At 52.3% G+C, this 25,682-nt stretch overlaps 1 protein-coding gene across 1 annotated transcript in view; it reads right to left on the bottom strand.

Annotated features, from left to right (window-relative positions):
- The window catches only part of ABCC6 (ATP binding cassette subfamily C member 6), a gene marked incomplete at both ends in the record, with an annotated part of 59,668 nt that overhangs the window by 5,418 nt on the left and 28,568 nt on the right, over nt 1-25,682 (bottom strand). The window contains 12 exons of the mRNA XM_080703942.1: nt 738-839; nt 1,970-2,096; nt 4,063-4,262; nt 7,094-7,404; nt 14,083-14,290; nt 16,263-16,401; nt 17,604-17,679; nt 18,710-18,890; nt 20,646-20,813; nt 21,864-22,040; nt 22,221-22,347; nt 24,133-24,208. Coding sequence (XP_080560068.1) covers nt 738-839; nt 1,970-2,096; nt 4,063-4,262; nt 7,094-7,404; nt 14,083-14,290; nt 16,263-16,401; nt 17,604-17,679; nt 18,710-18,890; nt 20,646-20,813; nt 21,864-22,040; nt 22,221-22,347; nt 24,133-24,208 — 1,892 coding nt within the window. The remainder of the gene's footprint in view (nt 1-737; nt 840-1,969; nt 2,097-4,062; nt 4,263-7,093; nt 7,405-14,082; nt 14,291-16,262; nt 16,402-17,603; nt 17,680-18,709; nt 18,891-20,645; nt 20,814-21,863; nt 22,041-22,220; nt 22,348-24,132; nt 24,209-25,682) is intronic.

The following is a 25,682-nucleotide window of genomic DNA, read 5'->3' as shown; positions in this document are numbered from 1 at the left end:
TGGCTCCCTTTTATCTATTATTTATTATCTTTACCAACTGTTATTGTAAAAAAAACAACAACAAAAAAAAAACAAAAAAAACTTCTCTCCCTGTGATAGTCCCCTGTGTCTTGTGCAGAGCACAGGACCATGCGGCGTGGGGGCCGGCACTGCTATGCGTGAATCGTGTGATCCTGAACAGGCTGCCCTGGATCCTTGGCTCTGACTGTGAAATGGGAGGGTGAGAAGAGGGATGTGCCAAGTATCTGTAGACACCTTGTTAACCCTTCCCTGCAGGATCTCATTTGATCCTCCAGGAAGCCCAGCATCGTGAGGTTGCTTTTCTGTTACTGCGAAGTTGCTGCCTCGTTACTGTGCTCTGGTTCCTTGGCTGTGATGCTGCCATTGTGTCACTAAGTTGCTAATCTAGTGTTGTTACGTTGTTGCCACGTTACAGGTCTGTTCCCACTTGTGGCTGTGATACACTAAGTTGCTGTTGCATCCTTGCTAGGTAACTGTTACTGGATGCAGTAATTATGTTGCAGAACAGAGCTATCATGTTGCTATGACACGCTTTATCATCCTCTGCCACTCAGATGGTGACCGGCTTTGCTCACGAGGAAGCAGGATTGGACATTCTTAACTACCACTGCTGACAGCGAGGTGTTTGAGGGGAAAGAAAAGGGGACAGACTCCAAGGACCACCGCAGACATCGCTCTGGGCCCCGTGGCACCCCTCTGGAGCCGCTGCCCCTCACCTCCTTGGGCGTGTGGGCGTAGTCTCGCACCCGCTCCACCGACACGATGCTGGTCTCCAGGTCTGTCCAGCTACGAACTATCCACTGCAGCGTCTTGGTCACCTGCAAGGAGCCTCGTGCTGAGCTCAGCCTTGGGCTGGTACCAGCCCCTCTCCCCGAAGCAGGACCTGGGAGGCCCAATCCAGGGAATAAGGAGAGCGCAGAGAAACGGGGCCCTCTGAGAAGCAAAGGAATAGAATTTGGCATCAGCCAAAATAGGACGTCTTCCCCCTTCCTTCACCAGAACCTGGGTGTGCAGGGCAGAAAGGAACCCTCAGGCATCCGCTGCTCCCAGCCATCTTGATACAAGTGGGGAGATGAGAGTGGGTGAGTGGCTCTCCTAAGGACACCCAGCAGGACCCAGGTTCATTGGTTCCATTCTGACAGCTTCTACAGAGGGCTGGGCCGCCTGTGATTCCCCATCACACTTGGAGCCAACTCCCCTTAGCTTCTCTGAGGCCGGTGGGCAGTGGCAGGCTGCAGCCCCGCCCTGGCCCCCATCTCCCTTCCTCCCCTCCTGACCTCACTCTCTCCAGAGCTCACCCCGGGGCCTTTTCTCTACCACATCAAGGGCCCCCACTGCCTTTCCTCTTGGCTTCCTTCTGCCTGGAGCATCCACACACACTTCAGCCCCCACTCCACCTGCTTTGGGCTCCAGTTCATGAACAAACGCCTCCGCAGAGAGGCCTTCCCAGCCTGCCTGCACCGCCCCTCACGCCCCAGCCCCGCCTCGCCTGGCCCTAAGCCCAGCTGTGGCAACGGTCACAGGGCGTTGGTAACGCTCCCTGGTGGGCTCGCGGGCAGGATGCAATGAGCTAAGATTTACACAGCTCTTCAAACAATGAAATGCCAATTACGTAGATGTTAGGACCTGTCATTCCGTATCATAAATAATTAACAAAAAAAAATCACAACTCACTGGAAAGACTCTAAATGCTCTGTCTCTGCTGGTCTCGACCTCATCAGAAGTTATGGAGCGGGGACCCACTGTTCAGGGGTACACACAGGTCTCCCAGAGAGAGGGCTCATGCCCAAAGCCCGGAGAGGCCACCTGAGCTACGTCCGGCTCTCACGGAGCTCTCTTTCCCTAAGTGCACAATAGGTGGACACAGGGGTCCTGGAAGGTCCTGCGTGGCGGTCTCTGCCTCTGGCTCCACGTACCCCTGAGCCCAGGCTGTGTGCTGGGTGGGTACCTGGAGAGCGGTGGAGACAGAGAAGCCCACGAGGCCGGCGCTGAGGTGGGTCCTGCCCAGCACTGCACACATGGCGGCCACGAACACCAGCCCATTGCCCAGCAGCTCAATGTTGGCAGCAAGCCACCTGCAAAGGGAAGCAGGTTACAGCAGGGTCACAGTGCTGCGTATGCCAGGATCCGTGCTGTTGTTGTTGTTGTTGTTGTTGTTGTTGTTGTTGTTATTATTATTAGTAGTAGTAGTAGCGGTAGTACTAGGGATTGAACCCATGGGCATTCTACCTCTGAGCCACACCCCAACCCTTTTTATTTTTGTTTTAAAACAATGTCTCTCTAGTTTGCTGAAAGTCTTGCTACACTAATGAGGCTGACCTCAAATCTGTGGTCCTCCTGTCTCAGCTTCCCATGTCCTGGGATTAGAGGCATGCATCACCAGGCCTGGCTTTGGCAGAGCTTTTATCTCCTTGAACTATGCCAAGCCACATCTCCTCGCCATTCCCCGGCCTGGCCTGACCTCCCTCCTCATGTATCCACTGTCTTATCTTCAAGTACAGGCCGACTAAAACAGCAGCTCTCTGGGAGCCTCCCCGTTGCCCCTCTCTTTCCAGCACACCACCGATGGCGTCCTTCAGGATATGCCGTCTCTATAACTAAACTGTTCAGTCAGGTGTTGATCACGAATCTCCATCAGGAGACTGTGGGCTCTGGGGATGGTGACCCCATATGTCTCTTTCATGTCCCTATCTCCAGGACCAGCACACAGTAGGTATTCAACAAATATCTACCGGATATACTGAGTTCCTCTCTACCATTCATTCATTCATTCATTCAGTAGATATAGACTGTGCACCAGGCATGTTTAGGTGCTGGGGACTCAGCTGTGAATCGCTGTCCTTGGGGAACCCTGAGCTTTGCTACTTTGGGCATCCAGTCCTCCTAACACAAGAGGAGGAGGCAGGGGAGGCTCAGAGAGGCCCGGGACTCATCACAGACACCAGGACTTGCAGCCACACCTTCTGATCCACACCCGAAGGCGCCCGCCCTCCTCCGTCAGTTCATGATTCTCTATGGACCAACTGATACAGGTCAGTGGAGAGCCTGGTCTGCCGCCTCCCAGCTGGCTCACTCCAGAGGGTCCCTTTGCTTGCCTGAGCCCCTGTTTCCCCATGGGCATGAGGAAGCCATATCTATTTACGGAATAGAGTCATATCTGTATATTGAAGTCATGTCTGGCTGATTAGTTGGGACAATTAAATGAGATTTGCCATGTATAGGACATATCATTAAGTGCTACACATAGTAGGCACTTTCTAAATGTTCATAAGACCCCCCTTAAAGGGACAGGGCAGCTCTCCCAGAAAGCTTGGGGCATTGAGACTGCACACAGTTACAAGGCCACGGGGACCTGGGCAGAAAGAAGAAAGGGCTTCGTATTTACTGAACGCCAACCGTGTGCTAACCCTCTCCACGCTCTGGTGCCGGCTGCTTGGATTCCCATCCTGGCTGTGCCATGCATCGGCGGCGCAACCGTGGGTGAGTTTCCAGTTTCTCTGTGCCCAAGATTCATCACCTACCGAACAATCTCTACCCCACTGGTTAATAGGCTCAAATAAACATAGATTGCTCAGACTAGTACCAGGCAGGGAGCAAGCATCTTAGAACCAGAACCTATGAGTGTTTAGCCAATCCTCAGAGCCACTTTGAGCATAATCCCTATCTGATGAATGATGTTCAGGGAGGTTAAGTGCTTGCCCAGGACCCGCCAGCTAGTAAATGGCGGAGCTGGGATTGGAACCTGTGTCTATCTGTGCTCAAAGCTTGTGTTCTTGTTCTTGCTTCCTATCACCAAGGCAACGAAGGCTGGCCAAGTTGCCTGGCAACAGAGTCTTCTTCCTAAACCTGCTTTCCCTGGGCAAGGGGGACCAGTCAGGCCAGCGTGAGCGCAGAGGCTGTCCCCGAGCTCCGCCTCAGCATCCTTCCCAACTTGCTGTGTGACCCTGGGCAGGCCAATGACCTCTCTAGCCACTCAGACTCACCCTCCGCAGGCAGGCACAGACGGACTAGGGGTCTTCTCTGCCCCCGGGTCCTTCCTACCTGTCAGCCACCAGCCGCGGGAAACTGACTCTCACGGTTTTGTTCATGAGAGCATCATTCTGAGTCACAAAGGAGCCCTGGGCTCGGAACGCCCTGACCACCGGGCTGCCCTGGAACGTCTCGGCCACGTGGGAGCACACGGAGGAGTAGCTGGCTGACTCCAGGCGTTTCAGCTGACAGGAGGTGGGCACGTACATGCTCTGAGGTAGGAAAAGGGTTGGCGGAGAAGTCAGAGACACAGAGCCGTGGCTGCCAGAAGCCCAGGAAGCCCTGAGTACAGGCTCCAGCCCAGGCTCTGTGACCAGCTTACTGCTTGCCCCCTCTGGGCTCCAAGTTCCTTGTAGAATCAGAGTTCCATGGTTCTTTGGGAAATCATTTGAGGATATTTGAATATTTCCAGTGCCCTACCCAGAGCTACTGGATCAGTCTCTGGTGCTGTTTCCTTCAGCTCATCTTTATTTTTATTTTCTATTTCTTGGTGGTACTAGGGATAGAACCCAGGGGCTTTCTATCTCTGGGCTATACTCCCAGACCTATTTTATACTTTATTTGGAAACAGGGTCTCACTAAGTTGCTGAGAGCCTCACTAAGTAGCTGAGGCTGGCTTTGAACCTGCGAGATCCTCCTGTCTCAGCCTCCCAAGCGCGGGGATTACAAGCGTGCACCACCACGCCCGGCTTCAGATTAATTTTTTAAAAGTCAAGGTTGAGCCGAGTGTGGTGGCCCACGCTTATAATCCCTGTGTTTGGGAGGCAGAGACAGGAGGATCGCGCAGGTTCAAAGCCAGCCTTGCTGGCTTATGAGACCTATTTCCAAATAAAAAAAATATATATATAATAGGTCTGGGAGTGTAGCCTGGAGGGAGAAGGGTTTCCAGGAACCCCGGTACCACAAAAATAAATAAATAAATAAAAAGTCAAGGTTGAGCCAGCTGTGGTGACACACGCCTGTAATCTCAGTACTTGAGAGACAGGAGGATCACAGGTTGTAAAGCCAACATCAGCAACTTGGTGGGGCTCTCAGCAATCTATCAAGACCTTGTTTCCAAATAAGAAAATTGGGATGGGGGTGTAGCTTGGAGGTAGGATGCCTCTGGGTTCAGTCTTCAGTACAAAAAAAAAAAAAAAAAAAGAGTTGAGCCAGGTGTGGTGGTGCACACCTGTAATCCGAGTACTTTGGAGACTGAGTCAGTGGATCACAGACTCAAAACCAGCCTCAGCAACTTAGTGAGGCTCTCAGCAACCTAGCAAAACCCTTTTTCAAACTACAAAATAAAGCCGGGTGTGGTGGCGCACGCTTGTAATCCCAGCATTTGGGAGGCTGAGACGGGAGGATCACAGTTCATGGACAGCCTCAGCTACTTAGTCCCTTTGCAACTCTGTGAGACCCTCTTTCAAAATAAAGAATAAAAAAATAGGGCTGGGGGTATAGCTTGGAGGTAGAATGCCCCTGGGTTCCATCCCTAGTACCACCAAAGGAAAAAAAACCAATCTAAAACTAAAAAGGCCTGGGGATGTAGCTCAAAAGTAGAAGGCCCCAAGGTTCAATCCCTAGTGTAATACTCTCTCTCTCTCTCTCTCTCTCTCTCTCTCTCTCTCTCTCTCTCTCTCACACACACACACACACACACACACACACTCAAACACATACTCACACACAGCAAGGGTTGAGGAACCCCACCCTAGTTTACGTGTCTCACCACCGAATCCTGCATTCCACTTTCGGCCAGGAGAGGATGCCGTGGGAGCGAGGCCGCACGAGCATCGCCGCAGCCTGCGAGGCGGGCGCTCTCATTGACCCAGGGGTGCCGTTTGGCCGAGGTTGAAGGCTGGGCAGTGGGCAGGTAGGCAGGGAAAAACCTGCACTCGCTGAACACCCAGCCCGTGCCAGGCGCTTATGAGTGGCATCTCACTCACTACCAAGCAGGCACAGGTGCCATTTGGTTTACAGGAAGGAACACCTGAGCCTGGGGACTTGCAGCTGCCGAGTGCCACCATGTTGCAGGCCCTGGATTCAGCCCTCCTGTGACTCGAGAGCGCCCTACCGCAGGCCAGGGGCTTAGAGAAGGCCTAGGGTGGCTGTGACCATCAGCGGTAGCCCTGGATTTTGTATGACTACACATTTTCTTCTCTACTTCTGACTTCCTGGGCACAGGAGGTGCTGGGAAGGGGCGCTGGGGATCATGGGACCTGAACATACAAGAGGTCACATGACCCAGCCAGTCAGAGCGTACTCAGCATTGGCTGCTGTGATTAGTTGGGGGAGGGACACGTGACCATGAAGGGCCAATCAGAGACTTCCCTGGGCATGATATACCAGAGAAAAGTGTGGGGCTAGAGAGAAATTTTGTTTGGGGGCCAGAGAAAAGATTCCCTTGTGTTGGGTTTGCTAAGGCAAGAGAACATGAACATGGGGCTGCTCAGGGCCCTCAGACCTGCCCCCTGGAAAGAGCGTGTGCAAAACTGGCCCAAGCAGAGCAAGGCCAGGGGCTCTCAGAGGAAGCACTCGTCACAATGACAGAGGGTTGGGCCCCAGCTGCCCTGGCGTCTGGGTCAGCAGGGCCTGGAATGGGGCCTGAGACCCTGTATCTCTCCCCAGTTCCCCTCTGACAGTGGCAGGGGTCTCAGGGTTGCACTTTGAGAACCAAGAGTGCAAATGTCCTCTTGTTGGTTGCACCCACCACACCAGGAACATGAGCTATTACGCTTGGAGCTTCTGTTCTGGCCAAGGTTCGATGGCCCCTGGCGCTGGCCCTGGAGGGACTCTACTTATAGTCCTTGAAACCCCTGTGCCATATCTTCTTGGTGTCCAGATAATTGGAGAAGAGGAAGCTGCAGGACACAGCTGGATGGTCAGGACTTGGGTGTGGACACCTGGGGGGCAGGGTGGGTGTACCTACTAGATGTGGTATCTCCACCCTGGGGTGTATCTAGGTGAGTCCCCAGAACCTCCTATGCAGAGTGCTGCCCAGAGACGGGACTGCTGAGGGTGACGTCAGCTGGACCCGCCATCCCCCTTGACCTCTCCCTACCTGAAACCCGGCGTAGAGGAGAACGAGAGGCAGGATGGCCACGATGGCCAGGGGGGTGGCTATTGTCACTGCCAGGCCGACCTCCAGGAGCCCAAAGGCATGGGTGAGCAGGGTCCGGAGTTTGTCTGGGATGTCCACGTCCACCGTGTCCATCTCCTTGGAGAAGCGATTCATCAGGTTCCCGACAGGCGTCCGCTCAAAGAAGCCGATGGGAGACCGAGCCACATCCCACAGGAGCCTCTGGAAGAGCAGGGTGGATGCCCGGACCCCACCCAGGAACACCGCGGCCAAGGAGACAAACAGCCCAGCGGCTGGGGAGGCAGAGGGGTGACAGTATGAGCCCCAGCCTCCCTTCAGGATGTGGGCAGCTCTCGCCCACCCCTCCCTGGTGGCTGTCCCATGGCTTAGCCACCCTGATTATCCCCTGATGAACCCCCTCTCCTAGGGAGGAATCATGTTGCCCAAATTCACATCCACCCAGGACCTCAGAACAAGACCTTCTTTGGACATGGGGTCTTTGGCAGATGTAAGGAAAAACCACCCTGGATTTAAGGTGGGTCCTAAATCTGATTTTTGACATCCTTAGAAGAACAGGAGAGACACACACAGGCATGGAGGAGGTGACGTGCAGACAGAGGTGGACACTGGGTGCCACAGCTACAGGCCAAGGACGCGGTAGCTGCTACGACCAGATGAGGTGGCACGCCATCCTTCCTGAGCCTCCTCACAGAACCAAGCCCGGTTCCCTGGGACTACTCTCCTGGCCTCAGAACCCTGGTAGAATCAGTTCTAAGGGTACCAAGTTAGTGGCAATGGGTGTATTTGTATGGTACAGGGGATTGAACCCAGGGGCATTCTACCTCCAAAGTACACCATCAGCCTGTTTTATTTTTTATTTTGAGGACTTCCGGGAAGATGGCGATGGAGAAAAGTGGGGCTTACGAGCCCCGCTAACAACCAATCTCTATTAACACAAAATCAGCGCCTTTCATAGCCAGAAAACACCATCAGCAGAGAAACAAAAAAAAGGTAAATACAAGGGACAGAGAAAAGAGGGCTGGAAAAACGAGACACCAGAAAGAAACCAGATTGCAGTGCTGCAGCCGGAGCCGCGGCGCAGAGCTGTGCGAGGCCATCTTTCCTTCCAGCACCAGGCCCCAGAGAGGAGGGGAACTCAGAACGGAGCTCAGAGCCAGAGAGGAGATACACCAGCCTCATGCCTGAGGACACGGCAGCAGCACTATACTGCCGGCGGCAGTGGCGACTTCACCAGACAGCACCAGACCAACGCACTCAACAGCCCACCAGGCTCCAGAGAGGAGCGGTGGGCAGCGAGCCAAGGTGAGCCACTGCGGATCAGCCAGGCAGGATTCAGCAGATTTTTCAGCACAGGGAGCATCTAAAGCTCCCAGGGGCTGGGCTCAGCACACGCTGCAGGGACTCAGAGCAGAGCTCAAAACCAGAGAAGAAATACGCCAGCCTCACGGCCGAGGGCATGGCAGCGGCACCATATTGCCACCGGGGTGGCAGCAGCAAATTCACCAAGTCCACTACAGCTCCCATCGATGCACTCAACAACAGTGAGTCAAATTGCGGTCCCTAGCGGAAAAATCCCAGTACTGACTCCCAGGGACTTGACCCAGTGGGGGAGTGGTGGTGGCAGAGATATCACACCATAGGAGAACACCCAGCCTGGCACCCCCCATGATCTAAAGCAGCCTCTATTGGCTCCCAGGGTCTGAGACTCTGCGATACAACCCAGTAAAGGAGTAGTGGTGACTGAGATACCACAGACTCGAGATCCAGAGCACCTTAAGTGAAGTCGTAGTGACCCAGGGAAGAACCCAGAGAAGGCACAAACTTCCAAAATCATGGGAAAGTGGAATGACAATGGAGCAATGAATAACTACAACTCCACAACATCAGAACTTGATAAAATAGAAATTCAGAGATTTCTAGAAGATCAAATCAGGAAAACAACTGTAGAAATAATATAGGTGGTTCGAAAAGAATCCAGAGAGAGCCAAAAAGAGATAAAGGATGCAATTAATGAAGTAAAGGCCTCAATTCAAAGTACAAACAACCGATTAGACCACATGGAGAATAGAATCTCGCTCTTAGAAGATGATCACTCCAAAAATGAATGCATAGTTTCTAATTTAGAAAAAAAAATCCGACAGCAGGAATCTGACATTGAAGAAATATGGGCCCATTTTAAGAGAGCTAACCTAAGAATAATTGGAATAGAGGAGGGAAAAGGTGAAACCAAAGGGATCAACAATCTCTTCAAGGAAGTAATAGCAGAAAAATTTCCAAACATAGAGCAAGAGGTCGATACACAGGTCCAGGAAACTTATAGAACTCCCTTTAGACAGGATCAGAAAAGAGGATCCCCACGCCACATAATTGTCAAAATGACCAATGTGGAAGCCAAGCAGAGAATCTTAAAGGCAACAAAAACAAAGGGCCAAGTGACATTCAGAGGCAAACCAATTAGAATCACTCCAGACTTCCCAAACCAAGTCATGAGAGCCAGAAGAGCTTGGAGTAACATATTCCAAACTCTGAAAGAAAACAACTTCCAGCCAAAAATTTCCTACCCAGCAAAACTTTCTATCAAATTAGATGGGGAAATAAGAAGCTTCCATGACAAACAGAAACTGAAGGAATTTATGTCTTCAAAACCAGCACTAGAGAAAATACTCAAAGAGATTAACTACAAAGAAGAAATAGGTAACACACTCCAGAACCAGAGAAATAAGATTTTCCATCCAACAGACAACTAAGATTGGCTATCTTTGGAGATTCATTATTTATGTTAGTCTTTTACCTATTTCTAAATTGTATTGTTTGCTTTTATTGTTGCTAATTTTTAGGATTTCTAGTGGGAATATTAATATACCTTCAGATATAGCATTTGGAAATAGTTTATCCCATTCTATTAGTAACTGTTAACTCTGTTTACATTGTCTTTGGATATACAATATTTTTTTAGGGAGTTTGTATACTCTTCTGTTGCCTGTGCCATTAAAATTATATCCAAGAAATCACTGCCAATTTCAATGTCATGAGGTTTTATGACCCAGATTTTCTTCTAAAAGTTTATAGTCTTAAGATTTATATTTAGGTCTTTTATCTATTTTGAGTTAATATTAGTATATGGTGTTAGGTAAGGGTCCAATTTTATTCTTCTTCATATAATTATTATTTTTCAACAATATTTAGTTAAAAGATTATTATTTCCTCCACCAAGTGTCTGTGGAAACCTTGTCAAAAATAACTTGACAATATATGGAAGAATTTATCTCTAGGCTTTTATTTAACTCCAATGGTTTATATATCTGCCTTTATAACAGTACTACACTGTTTCAATTATTGTAGCTTTATAACATTTGAAATCAGAAAATATACATCTTCTAGCTTTGTTCTTTTTCGAGATCGTTTTGTGTACTAGAGTCCATATTCCATATTAGGATAGATAAATTGCTATAATACTAGATGTCAAACACTAAGCCAAGCATGGGAAGGAGGGATGGGGAGGGAATGGGGTAGGGATCAGGTAGGGGCTAACTGGGTGATGTGTGCATGTATGTCTACAAAAGTTTTTTTTTTATACCATTATGATGTATGAATACAGTGCACCAATAAAAAATGTATAAAAAAGCTTTACCAGTGCATAGATTAATAAAAAAATTGCAAATAAAATATTTTTTATTTTGAAACAAGATCGCGCTAAGTTGTTGAGGCTGGCCTCAAACCTGCAGTCTGCCAGTCTCAGCCTCCTCCCAAGTACTGGGATGATGGGTGGGCATCACCATGTCCAGCAACTCGTCCTACGGCAACCCTGGGAAGGGGATATATAGTCACGTCCTGCCTGACATGTTGGTCAACAAAGGACTGCGTGCTCGATGGAGTTACCATAAGATTATGATGTGGCTGAAAAATTCCTATTGCCCAGTGACATCGCAGCCATAGGTTGAAGGACCACGTGCTGCTCGCTCACGTGTCTGTGGCCATGTTGGCATCTGTGGACCCACAGCACCACCAGTCAGAGAAGAACAACGGCAGGGTGCTTGGTGCTTGGTGCACGCACATGAGGATACATGGCTGCTACAGGTTTACGGATTTGTTACACTCCACTCCTTATTGTTATTTTAGAGTGTAGCCCTTCTACTTATATAAAAAATGTGTGCCATGTTACACTGGAGGTACCTCAGACGTGCTATGCTTACCAGGCTTCATAATGGCACAGGTCAATGTCTACACCAGCTACAGGTCAATACACACACTACATACAAATCAATACCTGCATCCTATAGATCATTACTCATGGCCCTATGGATCAGAACCCGCACGCTACAGATCAATACCTATTCCATCTATACATCAATACTCATATCATCTACAGAGAGTTCCCACACCATCTGTAGATCCGTACCCATACTTCTGTAGATCAATACCCATGCCATCTACAGATCATCTATACCATCTGTAGATCAATACCCATACTACCTACAGATCAATACCTATACCCTCTACAGATTAATACCCACACCATCTACAGATTGATACCCACACTCTACAGATCAGTACCCACACCCTCTCCAGACCAGTACCCGTACCATCTACAGATCACTACCTATACCATACGCAGATCAATACCTACACCATCTACAGATCAATACCCACACTATCTACAGATCAGTACCTATACCATCGAGCCGGGCATGGTGGCACATACTTGTAATTCCAGAATTTGGGAGGCTGAGACAGGAGGATCACGGTGTGCAGACAGCCTCAGCTACTTAGTGAGGCCCTTTGCAACTCAGTGAGACTGTTTCAAAATAAAGAATAAAAAAATAGGGCTGGGGGTGTAGCTCAGAGGTAAAATGCCCCTGAGTTCCATCCCCAGTACCACAGTAATACACACACACACACACACACACAATCCCACACAATCTACAGATCAATACCCACACTATCTACATATCAATACCCACACCAACTACAGATCGGTACCTGCACCCTCTATGATCAGTACCCACTCCATCGATACTCCAATGCCCATGCCGTCAGCAGGTCAGGACTTATCCCACCAGTGGGTCAGCGCCGTGCTGGTGTCTGCGGTCCCGCCCAGACCGCAGGTCTGGCAGCATGTCTACCGCGTTCACAGGAGGACCACACCACCTGCCGGCACGCGTCTCAGAATGCGCCCCACCGCTGGGCACCGCGCGGATGTGCGCCCTTCCTGCCAGCCTTCGTGTGCAGGAAGGGGGCTCCCTTCATTCCTCGGCTCTGCGTGAGCGCAGCCAGGTTCACCCCTGGCCAATCCAAACCACTCATATTGGTTCAAGGACGGACACGTGGCCCGAGCTGGGCCCAAGAGAGAGAGGCCACCACTTAGCTAGATGCGTTGCGAAGGAGGAACTTGCGTTTTTGAGTAGGCCAAGCCGGAGCCATGGGATATCATCTCAATTCAGAGCAAGCAGCCTTCCTGGACGGGAAGCCATCGCAAAGCAAGGAAATGAAGCCATTCCTGACAGCCCTGTTTGAATTCCTGGATGAGCCATACCTGAAGCTAATTACCTGTGGATACTGCTCCAGTAAGCTAACAAAAGTCCTTGCTGCTTCGACCGGTTTGAATTGGAGCTTAATTTTCTGTTCTTTATATTAAAAAAAAATCATAACCAACCACTCTCTTTGGACTCTAGTCTCCCTGTCTTTAAAATGTGGACACTCAGACCCATCTTTAGCTCCCAAATGAAGGGTGCATATGAAAGGGCTTAGAGACCCTGGAGGGGATGTGGCGTCCGCATGGGTATTGGAGTTAATTCTGGGACTCGGCTGGCTCTGGCAGTTCCCTTCCTAATCCCTCTCATTAAGCAGCCATTTTATCTTGAGGGCTCTGTTGTACAGCGGCACTGTTGAGCAGGTCTGTAGCTCTTGGGACTGGGAGGGGCCTCACGCTCAGGCCTGAGGTCCCCATTTACAGGTGGAGACACAGATGCCCAGCACATTGGTGATGTGGCCAAAGTCGCCCAGCAAACCAGGCAGAAAGCACTCTCTAAAGATGAGACTAGCCGGGCGTGGTGGTGCACACCTGCAATCCCAGCATTTGGGAGATTGTCACAGGAGGATGGTAGGTTCGAGGCCAGCCTCGGCAACTTAGGGAGGTCCTCTAGGACAGGCACTCCTAGTGAGAACCTGATTCAAAATAAAAAAGGCAATAGGTGTAGAGGTGTTGTTCAAAGATAGAAAGTCCCTGAGTACCAGAGAGAGAGAGAGAGAGAGAGAGAGAGAGAGAGAGAAGATGGGAGGTGATGGCCCAAGCTGTGTCTGTTGGGGGGGCTCTAGGGCTGTATCTCCAGAAGTTTGGGGTCATCAGCAGATGGGCCTTGGAGAGGGGACGGGCAAGATCTTGAGAAGTCCTGAAGAGGCAGGTGTGACCCACTCACCACCCCCATCCCTCCATCTTTTTTTTTTTTTAACTCGGGGGTATTCTACCTCCTGGCTACTCCCCAAACCCTATTTTATTTTTACTTTTTTTTTTTTTTTTTTTGGTGGTACTGGTGTTCCTGGAAGCCCTTCTACCTCCGGGCTACACTCCCAGACCTATTTTATATTTTTATTTGGAAACGGTCTCCTAAGCCAGCGAGCGCAGCTGGCTTCAAACCTGCGCGATCCTCCTGTCTCAGCCTCCCAAGCGCGGGGATTACAAGCGTGCGCCACCACGCCCGGCTTATTTTTACTTATTTTGAAGCGGCCTCTTGCTAGGATCCTGAGTCTCGCTACTTCTTGAGGCTGTCCTCGAACCTGTGATCCTCCTGTCTCAGTCTCCCAAGCACGGGGGTCACGAGTGTGCGCCACCATCATCTTAAGGACACGGGTCTATGTTTGGTCCTGAGGTATTCTGGGAGGACCGGGTGCTCCAGGGGTTGGTGGGCCAGGGAGCTGGGAGGATGGGGATGAGGAACGTGAGCCAGGGCTACCTTGGAAACAGCCCAGGAGCCCAAAGACCCAGCCTCGCGTGACGGTGTGCAGCTGCCGGCCGTCCAGCACCGGGTCGTCAGCCCACAGGCTCAGCCAGTAGCCTTTGCAGAAGGAGGCCGCTTGCTGGCAGAAGAACAGGAAGAGCGTGTAGGCGCACAGCGGGCTGCCCACGGCCCGGAGGTAGGTCAGGAACATGGCTGCCTTCACCTGTAGAACATGCGGGGCAGCAGAGACAGGTGCAAGGGAGGGCTGAGTTGGGGTGAGGCTCCCCCAAAGACATGCCGGGGGCAGATGGAGCGCCGAGCAGACCTCTCATACCCGGAGCACCCTCTCCCCAGGCCCTGCCTCACCTCTTCTGCCCTGGACCCTCAGGGGCCTTTGGAAGGTCACTGGAGACAGGCTGGTGACTTCTGGTTTGGGAGAGTTTTCTGTTTCTTTCCTTTCTTCTTTTGTCTGGTACTGTGGATAGAGCCCAGGGGCATCCTACCTCTGAGCTACATCCCCAGCCCTATTGAATTTTTATTTTGAAACAGTGTCTCTCTTGGTTGATGAGAGTCTCACTACTTGCCAAGGCTGTCCTCGAACCTGCGATCCTCCTGTCTCAGCCTCCCAAGTATTGGGATGACAGGTGTGCGCCATCATGCCCAGCTGGAAGTGTCTTTTTGAACACTTACTATGGGACAGGCATGCGTCTTTTATTTATTTATTTTTATTTTATTTTAATTTTTTTGTTATACTGGAGATTGAACCCAGGGGCCTTCTACTTCCAACTACACCCTTATTTTTTATTCTTTTTTTTTTTTTTTTGAAACAGGGTCTCACTAAGTAGCTGAGGCTGGCTGCGAACCTGGGATCCTCCTGTCTCAGCCTCCCTAGTACCAGGTTTAAAAGCGTGCACCACCACACCTGACTCGTAACTCACAATAACCTGCGCTTCACAGGTAGCACACTGGGGCGCAGAGGGGAGAAGCGGCTGGTTTCGGGTCCTGCTCCTCTGATCTGAACTCTGTCCTGAACCTCTGAAAACATCAGTCTAATCTGCCTCTCTGCTGCTTTCTGTTGCTCTTGGAAGAAATCCCAGACTCCTGGTCTTGCCCTGCTCCTTCTTCCCCTTCGCCACCCGCGCCTCCCTCTGCCAGCATGCTCTTTCTCCTGTTCTGCCCAGGGCCGGTTCTTGGGGAAGCTCAGATGTCCCTCTTTAGGGCGTCCTAGCCAAGCAGACCCTGCCATGCTTGGTTTCCATCCCCTCCGCCGTCTTAGTTTTCTCTGTAGCACTTATCATTGTCTGGTGATGCCTTATCGGCCCATCTGCTGTCTGTCCACCTCACCAGCATGCAACCTGCCCCAGGTTCAGACTTTGCCTGGTACCTGGCAGGCACAATGCGAATGTTTGCTGCATGGGCAAGTGAACGGATGAATGAGTGCAAGGCGGACCAATGGGTGAACGGGTGAGTGAGTGCAAGGCAAACCAATGGGTAAACGGGTGAGTGAGTGCAAGGCGGACCATTGGGCAGCGGGGTGGATGAATTAATGAGTTGGCATGTAGGTGGGCACGCGGACAAGTGAATGAATATGTGGGGACCGAAAGATGGAGGAAGGGTGGGCAGGTGGATGGGTAGATAGATGGACACACAGATAAATATATGAACAGGTGGACACACAGGTAGATGGACACACAGGTGAGTAGATGGACAGGTGGACACACCTGTATGGGCAGTGGGTGGCGGGGCACATGGGGAGGTGGGATGGAGGGTGGACAGGTGGGTGGGTGGGCTGCAGTGGGATGGAGGGTAGGTGGGCTGCAGTGATGAGTGGGCGGGCGAATGGCAGGTGGTATTGGAGAGCGGGTGGACGTGAGCATGGATAGGTGGACAAAGCATGTGGGAGAGGAGAAAAAGAACAAGCTTTGAACTAGGACTCACCGAAATTTAAGTCCCAACCCGGCCACACAGACACATCTCTTATCACAGAAGAGAGCCTTCTCACTGTTGGGCCTGAGGATTTTTATCTCTAGGAGGGTGCGATTGCTGTCTAATTTTAGGGTGGTTGTAAGGATTAAGAAACGCGTAGGTCTAGAATCTTACTTGGCACACAGTAGGTGCTCAATAAAGGTGGGCACCCTTCCCCCATGCTATGTTTGGGGGTGGCAGCAGCAGGGGTGGGGGCCACTGCTAGTTACCCGGCCATGGTGTGTGCTGTCCTCTCCTGCCGGACATCCTGCGCCCTTGGGGTCAGCTTGAAGAATCTTGGTTTGTCCTTGTGAGGTGGCGCTGCCCCTTGCAGGGGTCGACCTGAGGTCACGAAGACAATAGCGTCTCCTGTGGGGCGGGGCGGCCACAGCTCTGGGTTCACTCTCCACCCGTTCCTTTTTTTCTTCGTCAACCAACATCATGCCGGCTGGGAACCACTCACTGTCCACCTGGGCGCCCAGCTAACATCTAGATTCCGAGGCAGCAAGCCTGCTCCTCCCACGCCCTCTCTCAGGCTTACGTGCCCAACATCGAACTGCATTTTCACTGTTGCCTAAGCTTTGCTGCAATTATTTTACTCCTTCTGTATACCCTACGATCTGTCAGTCTCGTCTGGCAGAATGTTAGTTCCACACAATTCAGACACTGAAGTTTGTTTCTTTGTTTCTTTGGTTCTGGGGAATGAACCCAGGGCTGTTCTTCCATTGAGTTACACCCCAAGCCCTTCTTGTTTTGAAATGGGATCTTGCTAAATTTCCCAGGCTGGCCTCAAACTTGCGAGCCTCCCACCTCAGCTTCCTGAGTTGTTGGGATTGCAAGTGTGTGCCACTGCACCTGGCCAAGACTTCTTACATGCTCATCTGTGGATAACTGGGCTGACTTAACGACCTCATACCTCAGTTCCCCTGGCTATAATTGGGGATAACACCTATTTACTTTGTTTCATCCATCAACTAAGGATCCTTGTGCAGGACTGCCTGTTGGGCCGCTCAGGAGGTCTCTGCGGTGGCCAGCTGGTATAGGGAGGGAGGAACGTGCCCGGGCTCTGGGTCCTCACGGTCCCTCTTCATATTCCCCCAGCAGCTGGCACTCAAGTTCAGACCAGCCAGCATCCAGTGTCTGCTCCTGCGTTGTACAAGGCCTCCCTCCATCAGAAGGGCAAGCTCCAGGCCCCGCCGCTGCAGGCAGCCCCACGGTGAGTCTAGCTGCGCCCCGCAGACTTGAGTCCTCTGCCTAGCCCACCTGGTGTGGATATGAATGCTGGGCCTGGCATGGGTCTTGTTCCAGCAAGGAACACTTGCAATACACCTCCCTGGCCCACTTTAAGGCATCCATCATATCTGAGGGCAAAGTGTCCACTCTGTGAGCTGGCCATCAGTCATTCTGGCCAATCGACTGACATAGTTTGACTCACATGGTCTGGCATCAGGCACACAAGGAGCTCTCCGCAGGGGCTCCATCCTCTGCATTTGGCTGCCCGCCTGGCCTCTGCCTGAGATGCAGTGGATACAGCAGGCCCTGCTTCCTGCCCAGCACCACGGTGGACTCACCTCTCTGGTCTATGCTCGAGGCTTCTGCCCCCAGAGGAGCCTCCGGGATCATCTGCGCCGGCCACAGGTTCTGTTTCTGCAGGGTCAAGAGAGAGTCTTGTCACGCGGGGCAGGTGGTCACACTGTGCGGTCGAGATGCTAGCTCTGACCCTGCTCGGCGGCTTCTACCTCTCTGAGCCCATTCTCCCTCATCTGGCTCCTGCTGCCTTTCCTAAAAGCTCTCTCAGCCCTCTCCTCTGGTTTCACCTAGAACCTTTGCATTCCTCAGTCATTTACTTATTCATTCAGTAAACATAACTGAGTACTTGTGTATCATGCAAAGTCAAGTTGCCTCCAGTGGCCATGATACCCTTGTTCAAGCAGTTCCTTGTGCCTAGGATGTTCTTTCCTGGCCAACTTGCACTCCATTTCAGGGGCTTTCTCCCCCACAAAGGGCCTTCTGCTGACTGCCCAGTGTGGGCCAGTAACCCAAAGCAGAGCTGCAGTGATTTAACCACAGACCTCTGAGCAAGAAATAACTGCTGCTGAAAGCCACTGAGACTTGGGAGCTGTTTGTTATATAGCATTATCACAGCAAACGCTGACTAATACCAATGGACAAGTAGTATTTTTTAAGCTCCAGACTACACATTGTGAATCAACACTCAAGGTTTTCACGAGGAAGGCTCAGTGTTGAGCAGATGTTCCCGAAGAGGGAGAGCCCAAGACTGAGATGTGAACCTGTGCTTTGTCAGGCAGGACCGCTGTGGCGCTTACTGGTCAACTAGCATATTCCTAGGTGGAGATGGGAGGAGCACAATCCCATCTCAGTCCCCACAATCCCAGCACAAGGACGCCAGGCTCTTTGCCCAGTCTGCTCAGCTGTCAAATGGCAACGGTAACTACACGCTCCTCGCGGGGTCAGAATGAAATAACGTGATTGCAGAAACACTCCTCGCGGCCTCTGGCTCACACGCGGTGTCTGCGGCTCTTGCTCGGGAGACATGGCCTCTTGGGAGAGACGTCTGCTTCCAGGCCTGGACACACACCTACTGTGTGCCAAGTAGATTCAACCCAGGAAGACCCTTGAAGTGCCAGGTACAGAGTCGGCAAAGCCCAGCCAGTACCTCCTCTTTCTCTTCCTCCTCCTCCTGGCTGTCCCGCTCCATCCAGGAGGCCCACCAGGGCCCCCTTCCTCTGCAGAAGCTCCTGGTAGGAACCCATCTCCACGATGGCCCCGTCTGCCAGCACCACGATCCGGTCAGCCTGTGGCAGTATGTGGAATGCATGCGTCACCAGGATCCGCGTCTGGGCAGGGAAGGGGCAGAGTTACACTCAGGTGCCTGGCAAGGCTTCCCAGCCAGGGGCCGAGAGGAGAGCAAGCCAGGGTTCAGAGTGGGGAATGCCCCAGTATATGTTCCTGCATCTTTCCAGAAAACAGCGTGTACAGAGAGAAATAAAGGGCATCTAAGCCGGTCTTTGAAAAGGGAAGACATGGATCTCATCAACCTTGCCCAGCACTTGAGGCAGAGTCCAGGGGATGCTCTTCAGCTTACTGTGGGGCGTTACCATGGTAACCATAGGAGGGGCTACCTGGTGAACCAATCACAGGCTGAAAAGGTCGTTAAGTCGAAAATGCCTTTATCCCAGGGCTTGGGAGGCTTGGACAGGAGGATTGCAAGCTCAAGGCCAGCCTCAGCAACAGATCAAGACCCTGTTTCAAAGTAAAGAGGAAAAAGTTCTGGGGGTATATGTAGCTCAGTGGCAGTGTACCCCTGGGTTTAATCTCCACTACAGCAAAAGAAGAAGGAAGGAAGGAGCATTTAATCCACTAACTTCTCGAACAAGATAGCACCCGGTAGGGCATCAACTGTTTCCTGTGTGATCATGCTCCTGATGGGCGCGGTGGCTCACTGCCATGGTCCAGCATCATAATGAAGGGTCCGGCCGCGCGTCATTGGGGACAGGATCCAAATTCAAACCTCAAAATTGAGTTTTCGATCGAGTGTGTGTCACATGTGCGCCACTGGAGAGTTTAAGAGTCCCAAGTGGTTAAACCACAGTCACAAAAGCAAATCAGTGCCCTTGTTTTCAGAAGTGCACGGGACTTTCTCCAACATAGATCATATTTTACGGGCCCTAAAACAAGTCTTAACAAGTACAAAATTAAAAACAAACAAACCTTGGAATAAGTTCTTGCATCGTATCAAATCATAATGGACCGAAACTAAAATGTACAGCACAAGAGACACTGTTAACCCATGGAGATCTAATAATACACTTCTGAACGATTGATGAGTCATTAAAGACACCTGGAGAAAAACTGAAGAATTCCTAGGACCCAACGGAAACAATAAAGGAAACGTGGCCCGCCGAGACCTGTGGGCGTCGGGATGAGTTTAGCTACGGGCGCCTGCGCTGGCAGATCCGGGAGCTCTCACACGATAACCTCAGGATGTGTCTCAAGGCCTCACAGAGCAACAGGCCAACCTCAAACCAGTTACGAGCAAATAGGAAAGGTCGGGGTTGAAGCTAATCACAGAGAGGCTGAAAGAACAACAGGAAAGAGCAACGGAATAGAGAACTGGTTCTTTGAAAAGATAAGGAAGACGGATAAGCCTTCAGCCAAACTAACCAAAGGAGAGAGAGAAGACTCAAACTGACAAAATTAGAGATGAAAAGGGTGGGGGGATGGAAGACAGAAAAGTGTCAGGGAGACTATTAGAGGCGAGAAAGGGGCTTGGGGAGGTAGAAGAAGTAGATAAGGGATGGTAACGAGGGGGATAGATATGATCAAAGTATGTTGTTTACACGTACAAATGTACTGTAATGAGACCTGTTCTTTTGTGTAGTTAAAAATTCATTAATAAAGTAAGTGCTGATACAGCCTCTGAGATTTGGGGATGCCTGTCATGTAGCACCGCCACAACAAAAACTGACCAATACAAAGAACAAGACTGGACTCAAGGCAAGGGGTGGTAAGATAGACCTGAGTCAAGACTGGCTTCCAAGGGCTTCCTCTACCCTTACCCTATGACCCCTGACACATGTCCCCCAACTCACTGTTCCCTGGAGCAGCCCACCGGGCCCGATGACCTGGTTGAAGACGTGCTGGCTGACGTGGGCATCCAGGGCTGACAGGGGGTCGTCCAGCAGGTACACAGCAGACTTCCTGTACACAGCCCGGGCCAGGTTCAGCCGCTGCTTCTGGCCCCCGGAGAGGTTCATGCCCTGTGGCACAGAGGGACGGGGCTGAGTCTCCATGGGCCGGGCAACGCAGGGACGACTGGGCCTTGTAGACCAGGCGCACAGCTGCGAGTTGGGTGGGTGCAGCTCGTGGCACCTGTCCTCCGGGTCACATCCGCTCTAAACACCTACCCTGCGCCAGCCGGCGAGCGCCCAGGCTCGCTCCTCCCTCTCCAGCTGAGCTTCCCTGGGGAGCCACCTCCCCTTGACCCGCTTGACTGTCCCGGTCACGTCCCCCACTGCAGTCTGTCTCTCTGGGGATACACATCAATAAACAAGCAAGCCCTCGCTCTCCTAGGTCTTATTCTCTGACAAGGTGAGGGTGAAAGACAGATAGTCCGTAACCCAAACAAGCACAATATTCAGCATACGGGACGGGGTTAAGTGCCACAAAGAATAATGGGGTAGGGAGCGCAGGGTGAACTGCCAGGAGGGGTGAGCCTGTGAGCTCCTGGAGAAGGGGTTCTCAAGAGCAGGTACAAAGGTCGGCCCCCCGCCCTGGATGCTCTGCTCTTTGAGTGCAAGAGCATCCTCAGACCATAGGTCAACAAATGAGCATGGCTGTGTCCCAATAAAACTTTATTTACAAAAGCAAGCAGTGGGCCAGATCTAGGCTGCGGTGTCTACTTTGCTGATGCCCGCCCATCCCGCAGCTCCGGATGCCTACGTCCTGTTTGCTGGACGCCTCTGCCCAGGTTCTTCGCAGAAGCCCAGAGAGGGGGAGCAGTTTGAGTAACATCACCCAGCAGAGAAGGCAGAACAGAAATCCAGGCCTCTGTTCTCGGCGTCAGAGAGCCTTCTGTCTCTAATCTCCACCATCACTGTCTGCCTCGGTCTCTGTGGTCTCTGTCTTCAATCCCTTATTCGTAAGAATTAACGAGCCCCACTAGGCACTTGACACTGAGCTGGGCTCTCCTTCCCCCACTTCCCTGTCCCCCACCCCCATCTCTCCATTATTCACAGTGTCCATGGGTTAGAGAAACAAAGGGACCCCGGCTACAACCGTCTTCATCCCAAGAATCCTCCAGGACTCACCTGCTCCCCAACTGGGGTGTGGACTCCGGCAGGGAAGCCGTCCACGTCCGGCCCCAGGTTGCAGGCCTGCAGCACGCGCTCCAGCCACGGCTCGTCCAGCTCCTGCCTGAAGCACACGTTCTCCTCCAGCGAGCCGCTCTGGACCCAGGCCTCCTGCGGCACGTAGGCCACGGGACCCTACAGCAAGGCGGTGGCTTTGGTGACAGGGTACGGGCGATTCTGGAGAGTGGGGAGCGGGCTCTTGGCCGGGGTGGGAGGAGGGGCGAATGAAGGGGAAAGCGTGTGGTTATGGGTGGAGACAGGCGGGCATGGGGTGGGGCTTGCAGGAGGGGCCACCCCACACCACGGCGGCCTCACCTTGATGCTCACAGACCCCTCCACTGTCGACAGCTCCCCGAGGAGGGCGGCCAGCAGGGAGGACTTCCCGGCCCCCACTGGGCCCACAACAGCCAGCAGACAACCCTGGGGCACCGTGAGGTTGATCCTGGCAAGCCGGAGGGAGATGCCCTGGTCAGGGCCCGGCCCGCGTCCCTGAGGATGGCGCCCGGGCACAGAGGCCTCGCCCACTGGCCACTCCGCTGGACTCACTAAGAGGACGCGCAGGGCGGTTCGTCCCTCTCCTGATTCCTGTCTGGCTACTTAATCTTTCCCACATCTGGGGCACAGATGCACGTGTGTGTGCACGGGGCTGTATACCTGTGAGTGTGTGCACATGCACACACATGGCACACACACATCCCTCATGGGCATGCACACACTCGTGCACACTTGCACCAGTATACAACGCACATACCATCCATGCTGACATAGCCACACAATATTCACATACACACAAGTACACATGCACACACACCACACATGGGTGTGCACACACTCACTCCTGCACACTCATACCAGTATACTTATATACATGCACACACCGTGCCCATGGACATATGCACACAAAGCCCATACAATTCCACATGCCACGCCTGGGCATGCACACACACTTCTGTGCACTCTTTCACAAGTCTGCATTGACACATGTACATTATGCCCACAAATCCATGTGCACACAAGTGTATACAGTTATGTGCACACTACACACACAAGTGCCCACACTCACGTGTATACAGCCATGTGCACACCACGCACACACAAGCACCTGGGCCGCTGGCACACACACATGCACACGAAGGGCCGTGGGAAGCGTACCGCGTCACCTCTCGTCCGGGCGATTGCAATGGCTGCCACCACCCTCCCTGCCCTGCTGGCTCCAGTCCGCTTTCCGCGGTACCCCCTCCACCCAGCGGCCAGAGGGACCTGTTGACACCCAGTCAGACCACAGCCCTTCTCCAGCACTCCCGTCTCTCTCCCGGCCAGAGCTAAGGTCCAGCCCGCTGCGCTGCACCACAGCCACACCGCCTGATTGGCTTTCCTAGACCCCGCAGGTCAGCGGGTCTTAACTTGGGTGATTTTGTCCCCGGGGGGCCATTTGGCAAGGTCTAAGGATACTTTGGTTGTCACAGCTGGTGGAAGAGGCACACAGCAGGGAGAGACGGGGCTTCTGCTAAATGACCGGCCACGTGCAGACAACCCCACTGCAAAGAAGCACCAGCCAGAGACGGCGACAGTGCTGGGGCTGAGCAGCCTGGGCCTAGACCCGTTCCCGCCTCAGGGCCTTTGCATGGCCTGTCCTGCTGCCCAGCAAGCCCCTGTCCCTGAACTCACAGGCTCACTCCTCCTGCTCGCTGAGAGCTCAGCTCGAATGGAAGCTTCCCTTGCTGCCTGCACCATTGCGCTCTGCCCCCTTGCTGGTTCCCACGTGTGCCCACCCCACCCCACCAAAATGCCCCTAGGCCAGGGCGTGGCCTGTAGTCACATATTAAATACATGCCATGGCATGGGTGATGAGTGATAACCAACACAAATACCACCCAGCACCTTTTCTCTCCCTTCTTTGGAGGTTTTGGGGCCGCCTGAAGGTTTTGGCCACAAGACTCAGCCAGAGATTTGAGGGCTCGAGCCTAGAGAGTGGGCACGGTTGATGAGGCTGGGCCTCCTGGCCAGCCAGGGAGAGAGGAGCACCCCCAGCATCCTCTCGTCCATCCACAAGGGCTCCCGCCTCCCCGAGACTCCCAGGGCCAGTCCTGTGAACCCCGGGCACGACCCCAGCCCAGCCAACCCGCCCTCTGACCCGGGCTGGAAACGTGTGCTGTCTTTCAGGTAGGACGCTTAGGAGCCTCTGCACCTGCTCCTGTAGACGCGACGCCCCAGGGAGACGCCGTACCTGTGCAGGCAGGGAGGGCCGTCCTGGGACCAGGCGAAGGTGCCGTCACGTACAGCGATGCTGTCCTTCCCGCCAGCTGCAGGCACGAAAGGCCGGTTACTACACGGGCGCCCCAACTCCAGCCTGGCCCTTGTCTGTGAGGCCATTGGCTGTCAGCCCAGCAGGCTGCAGCTGCTGCGGGAAGCGCCCACTGAGCCCATCGCCTGCCGCCCGGCGGCTGTGGGTGCCTGCGCTGGCCACATTCTCTGTCCCATGGATGTTTCATTCAGGATAGGTGAACCGCAGCCCGGGCACCAAATCCTAACTGGTATCATTTTTTTTTTTCTTTGCACTACTGGACATGGAACTCAGGGACATTCTACCTCCGAGCTACACCCCCAGCCCTATTTTCTTATTCTTTTATTTATTTATTTATTTATTTATTTATTTATATTTGTGGTACTAGGGATGGAACCCAGGGGCATTCTATCTCTGAGCTATACTCCGACCCTATATTTTATTCTTTATTTTGAAACAGGGTCTCACTGAGTTGCAGAGGGCCTCACTAAGTGGCTGAGGCTAGCCACGAACCCTGATCCTCCTGTCTCAGCCTCCCGAATGCTGGGATTACAAGTGTGTGCTGCCACGCCCAGCTCTGCTATCAGTTTTTAAAAGTAAGGTTTTATCAAAACACAGCTATAACCATTCATATATGTATATATATATGCTGAGAATTAAACTCAAGGATGTTCTACCTCTGAGCTATGTCCCCAACCTTATTTTATTTATTTTTATTTTGAAACAGGGTCTTGCTAAGTTACTGCAAACTGGTCTTGAACCTGTGATCCTCCTCCTCAGCCTCCCAATTGCTGAGGCTACAGGTGTGAACCACTGTGCCTGGCTCATATATTTATGGGGGGGAGGATGGTAACTGGGGATTGGATCCAGGGACATTCTACCTCCAGGCTGCACCCCCGCCTTTTTATTTTGTATTTTGAAACAGGGTCTTGCTAAGTTTCTGAGGGAGGGTACCACTAAATTGCTGAGGCTGTCCTCAAACTTGTGATCCTCCTGTCTTGGCCTCCCAGGCACTGGAATTACAGGTGTGCACCACCATGCCCTGATCGTGTGTGTGTGTGTGTGTGTGTGTGTGTGTGTGTGTGTTTTGCAGTAGTAGGAATGAAACCCAGGGGCATTCTACCTCTGAGCTACATCCCCAGCCCTAATTTTGTATTCTTTATTTTGAAACAGGTTCTCACTGAGTTGCAAAGGGCCTCACTAAGTAGTTAAGGCTGACGGTGAACCTGTGATCCTCCCGTCTCAGCCTCCCGAATGCTGAGATTACAAGCGTGTGCCACCACGCCTGTCTTCATTTGTATATTTTAAACAGCTGCTTTCATGCTAAAATGGCAGCATTGCATGCTTGTGACAGAGGCTGTAAGGTTTATGTACCACGAGGTCTGGAGAGGCGACTGGATTTGTGATCTAATTTATCATCCAACCCAGGGCTCTGGCAAGTGAAGGGGGCATTGCTAACTGCACTGGGTCACTAGGAGTAAACAGGGACTTGT

Source organism: Muscardinus avellanarius (assembly GCF_963383645.1).
Source record: "Muscardinus avellanarius genome assembly, chromosome: 10".
In the NCBI taxonomy this organism is placed as follows: Eukaryota; Metazoa; Chordata; class Mammalia; order Rodentia; family Gliridae; genus Muscardinus; species Muscardinus avellanarius.
The sequence above is the reverse complement of the archived record's forward strand: the minus strand, read 5'-3'. Positions and strand labels throughout refer to the sequence as shown.